General features: G+C 33.0%; 1 protein-coding gene across 1 annotated transcript; it reads left to right on the top strand.

The window, feature by feature from the left end:
- Positions 1–4,479: 4,479 nt before the first annotated feature.
- Positions 4,480–6,104, top strand: LOC143600959 (DUF21 domain-containing protein At4g33700-like; the record flags this gene model as incomplete). Its single annotated transcript, XM_077078492.1, has 5 exons — positions 4,480–4,581; positions 4,680–4,907; positions 4,982–5,055; positions 5,563–5,977; positions 6,060–6,104. Coding segments are annotated over 5 exons (864 nt in total), but the record flags the coding sequence as incomplete, so codon positions are not given.
- Positions 6,105–6,309: the final 205 nt, after the last annotated feature.

The raw sequence follows: 6,309 nt of genomic DNA, 5'->3' as shown, positions 1-6,309 counted from the left end.
TTCATGAAATCATTATGCTTATATGTTTACTATAAAATCATAATAATTAACCTACAAGTGAATTCGTAAAATATGATGGCTATCTTAATTCATCCTTTATTGTTATTTATTAATGTGTTTCAGTTGCAACATGGAACCGAACGTAAACTACCATCGGCGACATAAATGCATAAATGTTAGAAGTTTTGGTCCCAAGAAGATTTATAATGACAAAGACATAGGAATACGCCCTCATACAAAAACATCCTTGACTCTTAAAACTTCTTAATTTAATATCTTTCTTTCAAGTAATTCCCTTGTTCAACTCTTAAATATTTTTCTTTTTGATTTATTTTCATTTTACATGTTACGAATAAGAAAAAGAAAAGGCTAATTATTAACATATAACAAGAAAACAACGATTGTACATTTGTACCAAGTAAATACATACATAATGGAAGCACAACAAACATGCCTTAATTTCAAATTGAAATGTCAAAATCTTATATGAAAGATTGGGCAAAAATAGTGTCACGCCTATAGTGTGCCTATATACCATCATAGGTGGTTAATATCTTGATGTGAAAGAATTAAATGTATGCACGAAAATGTCACAAAATTATTTTTAATTAGTATTTTACTAATAAGACTTTTTATCTTAATCAAAATAACTAATTAACATCGAATGCATCAATAATCTTCTTGTCTTTTATATGATGATCAAGTTTGCAATATCCACAACTTAGTGGTCATAAAACACATCGTTATAATTACATATAGTCTTACCTCAAGACTCATGCTAAAAGAAAGACCATCTACTTGTTTCCCGATCAATATAGCTCTTTGTAGAAACTAATACCAAATACAACGAACTGATTCATCAACCACACAACTTAACCTAAAGACTATCTTTAGCAAGCTTATGAACATATCACAAATGTTTATGATAGAACAACCAACACATCTAACATTAGAATGTCCTATTTTATAATTCGAATCATATATATCTGAAGAAGCACATATCCCAGACCGTAAATACGATTAGATCTACACTTCTACAGATCAGTGAGGGATGTGGTCAAAAGATCAAGAACAAACAGCAGACGAAAAGAGAAAACCAGTGGATCGAGAGAAACCGGTTAAAACAAAGAGCAGGATTAAGAACTCTGCTCTGATACCATGTAATCGTTGAAGAATGATGTCATAGAAAGAAATAGAAAGAAAAGAAGCATGGAAGAAAAATTTTATTTCATCTGAATAAAAATTACAATTAACAAGAAACAAGAAAACTATATATATATATATATATACAAAAACATATACGACGCATGTGTGACATGCTATCACATATACGACGTATATGTTATACACCTATACGGTGTATATGTGATAGCGTGCCACATATACGCTCACAATATCTAGCCCATTTTACGTAGTTTCCTATTTCCCTTCATGTTATTTCCTTTTATTATAATTTTGATGTTTAAGTTAAGCAATTAAAGTATAAGAAAGCTGGTTTATATGCGTTTGGGTTGTTTATTTATATTTATTTATTTTTATTTTTTTTCCTTACTTCAAATGCTATGACCTTAGATAATGTCAAATAGGATGCTAATTTGAGTAATTTCATTACAAATAATTCTTGCAACAATTAGATATTAGTAATTTAACCTTGTTTAGATATTCCTAATTTAACCTTGTAATTACATTGTAATTGTTTTCACTTTAAACCCAACCATTTTTACCCGGCCATTCTTCACTGATGAATTCTTGATCCGATTCATTCTCATCTTAAAACGAAAATTCTTGAATCAACAACTACAAATACATTGTCACGAGAATGCAATTTAGGTTTTAGAGAGTCCACGAAAGAGTCTAGAATGAGAGAAACACACTAGGTATATCACATCCTTAACACGTTCTCTTTCATAAGCCTCTTCTCTCTTCCCTCTCAATCGCTAACAATCACTAACCTTTGAAATGGTCACGTTTCTCATCTCTTCTATCCTAAACCATTTTTTAATAAGATAACTAAAATAAATAAAAACTAATACAAAAATATAAATGTGATTTGAAAAATATAAAATTTGTTAATAAAATAACGTTATTCAAAACGGCTAACTCACACACCCTCTAATCCTACTCATAAATTTATACATTTTGTCCACCATGAGAATTAAACGTACAACTTAAAATAGACACAATTTTTTCCAACACATTGGTACTAATAGGCCAACACCCCTTTGGTACATAAAATAGCATTTTATTAATATAAAAGTTACACGATATTATCATCCCAACGTTGTGCCATTTCACGCTTACATGCCGGCACCACATTCAACGTCACTCTGGTCAAATGATAATAAATATGCTACCCCTTTCACCTTCTCCCCACTCTGTCCACCGTTATACCGAGAATAATAGTTAAATGACACTACCAAGTACCAACCCTTCCGGCTTACACTTTTAGCATTTATCTTTAAAAATTGAACATTTTTCTCTGAAATTTAAATATTTCAAAATAATACTTTTATCACTTATACTTTTGGATGTCTGAATTGATTGTATTTCAACACACATGCACAAAAATAAATAAACAAATAACAGAATAGTGAGCCTGCTTTGTTTCATACAACTCAAGTCTATAATATCAAGGCATCAAAAATCGGCCAACAAAGTTTTTATCATTCCAATTCTTTTGCATCTGTCTGTAGTATGTACTAAAGACAGAAATAAACCAAGTGACAAAACCTACAGACTGTTTATTATGAAAAACAGTTTTTTCTTTGGAATATCCTAAAAAAATCCTCTCTCTTTGTTTCCAACCTTTTGTAACATAAAAATGAAAGATCAAGGTTTTAGATTTTGAAAGTGGAATGGAGTCATTACCATGTTGCAGTCTAAACTTCTTCTTTCATGTTGCGGTGGTCGCGATGATCGTTTTGTTTGCTGGAATGATGTCCGGCCTCACTCTCGGGCTCATGTCAATGAGTCTTGTTGAACTTGAAGTGCTTGCTGCATCAGGAAAGCCTGTTGACCGTCTTCGCGCATGTATGTTTAGCTTAATCTTTAATTTTATTGCACATTAAAATCAAAACTTTATAGATATCTTGTATTAATAAGAAAAAAACTTGTGTGCATGCAGCAAAGATTTTATCAGTTGTGAAGAGTCATCATTTAGTTCTTTGCACACTCTTGATCAGCAATGCTACCGCCATGGAGGTATATTAATACACAAATGGCCCTTATGGTTTGGCAAAACATAACAGTAGGTTCGGTACCTGTGGGTTTCATTTTATTGCATGCTTGAGGTCTCACACTAAATTTTATGGAAAAGTTTAAAAATGACTGTTTTACCCTTTTAGTTGATTACACAAGTAGTCTTTAAGCTTTTCTTTTGTAACATATTTCGGGTATTCATGTACTTATAGCTAAAAGGTAAAACAATCATTATTACTATATATATATTTTAGAACTTTGGTGCCGCAAAGACCCTATTGGGCTACTTTGCGGCACCTTAGCGGTGGAAAAGGTTTTTTGTTTTTGTTTTTTGGTTGTTGTTTTGTTTTAGTTCAAGTACCGTAAGGAAAATCAATCGAATGTCGATTTTTTTTGTTTTAGTTTCGGACCATAAAGAACGTGACGGAAAAACTAATCGCCTTAACGCCCTGGATCAACAACGGTCGAGTTTTACCAACTCTTGAGTTTTACTGACCGACACTGCTTCATTGGTCCACCTTAACTTTTATAACTTTTGTTTTATTTTTGGTTTTTGTTTCGGCACAAAAATGCGCGTAACCGAAACGACCAAATTTGCATTGACTTACCGCCTCAATGCTTAGGTTTTACCACTGCCCGAGTTTTACCAACCTGTCCTGGCGCAATGCGCCGGGTAGAAAACTAGTTTAAAATATATCAAAGGCTAGTATTCGACCTCAAACATGTTACAAATTGAAAACCATAAATATTAAGCTTGTTACGCTTCAAAGTTAGACACCGGATCTATTATTTTTGCCAAACCAAATGTCCACATGAACCATTTATGTAATTAACTCTATTAATTTTTCCAAATTGTATACCTTTAAGCGCGCTGACACGATCAAACATGCATTATATTCATTGTTCTAGGCACTTCCTATATTCTTGAACAAATTGGTCCCTGAATTAGGTGCTATTATCATTTCAGTGACATTAATATTATTCTTCGGTGAGGTTAGAATCCAAAATTTCCAACATAAATTTATAAACCACTATAAATGTAACTAAAAGAGTCAACTGAACCTGAGCCTGTAACTTTGACCAGATAATACCACAGTCAATTTGCACGCGCTATGGTCTTGCAATCGGCGCAACCGTGACTCCACTTGTTCGTGTTCTTGTCTGGATTTGGTTTCCCGTAGCCTACCCGATAAGCAAGGCGAGTTTTAACTTTTATTTTTGCATTTTTAGAAACATAAACATTAAACAACCTTAAACTGTGTTTGATACTTTGAGCCTTGAACTAATTATCATCAGGTGCTAGATTGCATATTGGGTAAAGGGCATGTTAGTCTTTTTCGCAGAGCTGAGTTGAAAACATTGGTTGACTTTCATGGCAATAAGGTACATTATTAACCAACCTTGTTAACAAATTAATTTAATTCTTTCTAAAGCTATTATTCAAATAATAATATTTATAAAACTATATATACATGTTGAAGGCTGGTAAAGGTGGAAGTTTGTCACTACATGAAACAAAAATAATAGGAGGGGCACTTGAACTTACCTCAAAAACTGCGTGCGACGCTATGACACCTTTATCTGAAACGTTTTCAGTCGATATTAACGCGAAACTTGATAGAAATTTAATGAATTTAATTATAGAAAAGGGTTATAGCAGAGTACCAGTATACTATGATCAACCTGGAAACGTAATCGGGGCACTTCTGGTAAATATTTACACTAATGGCAATTATTGCATTAATCTATATAGCATTCCTAATTATTGTGAACAACACAACAGGTGAAAAATCTAGTGAACATCAATCCAGCAGATTGTGTTCCTATAAAAAATATCACACTTCGACTTATTCCCAGGTATGATTTAACATAAAGCTTATCAGTTTATGAAAAAAATGATCAAAAATATCATTTTAAGTGAATGGGCCAAAATTATCATTTTAGGAACAAAGTTACCATATTTAGTGAACTGGTCAAAGTTATCATTTTTAGTAAACGGGTCAAAATTAACATTTTTACAAAATGGGTCAACGTTATCATTTTCGGTGAGCGAGCCAAAAAGTCATTTCTAATGAAAGGGTCAAAATTACAATTTTGTGAACAGGTCAAAGCTATCATTTTCAGTGAAAGAGTAAAGATAATCAGTTTTAGTAAATGAGTCAAAATTATCATTTCCAGCAAATGGGTCAAAATTACTATTTTTAGTAAACGCGTCAAAACTACAAGTTTTATTAAATGGGTCAAAACTATCATTTTGAATAGACGGGTTAAAACTGCCATTTTTCGTACTGATTCAAAATCACCATTTTTGCATTTTCCGTGAACGGGTCAAAATTACCATTTTTGCAACGGTATCAAATGCAGGGTTTCAGATACAATGCCATTGTACGACATACTAAACGAGTTCCAAAAAGGTCTTAGCCACATAGCTGTGGTGATACAACATCCAACTCAAACTCAAAGTCAAAGTCAAAGCCAAAGCGAAAGCCAAAGTCAAACAGTGCTTTGGTCAACAAGCAGGCGGTCAAGTGAAGTTAGAGTAGACATCTTGAACGAAAGCAATAGGAATGGGGGTTTAAGAAGCAGAACGTTCAACAGGTTCAAGGTTTCAGGAAGCGGGAGCTTGTCACGTGCAGAATCCTCAAAAAGCAGACGATGGTCGGATAAATTCTTGCCCGGGGTTGTTAATATAACAGACAAACCGTTTTCGTCTTTCAGACAAGAAGGGGAAGTCATAGGAATCATAACAATGGAAGATGTTATGGAAGAGCTTATAAATGTAAGATCTATTCAATTTTTTGTTGGCTATTTTTCAATATTTGTTTTGATGTAACTTGTTTTTGTTTTGTGGTATTATGTAGGATGAGATATTTGATGAAACCGATCACCGGATGGATGAAGAGTGAGAAGCGGGACGATTTTGTTTATCTTTTTGCTACACTAACATGCAGAGAACTTGAAATTGTAGTTGTGAATCTTCTTATGTTTGTAGTTAATTTATATGTTGGCCTTTCCAAACACATCCCTTTAATCATGTCACTATATGTTGAAACATTAGGGAGGCAACCACTAATCATCATATCATCAACAAGTTTAAGCATTCATCCATTC

This window comes from Bidens hawaiensis, unplaced genomic scaffold, assembly GCF_021521415.1.
Source record: "Bidens hawaiensis isolate Kalapana, Puna unplaced genomic scaffold, B.hawaiensis_p1.1 tig00055129_1, whole genome shotgun sequence".
Lineage (NCBI taxonomy): Eukaryota > Viridiplantae > Streptophyta > Magnoliopsida > Asterales > Asteraceae > Bidens > Bidens hawaiensis.
Note: the sequence above shows the minus strand (reverse complement) of the source record. Positions and strands in the feature narration are given on the sequence as shown.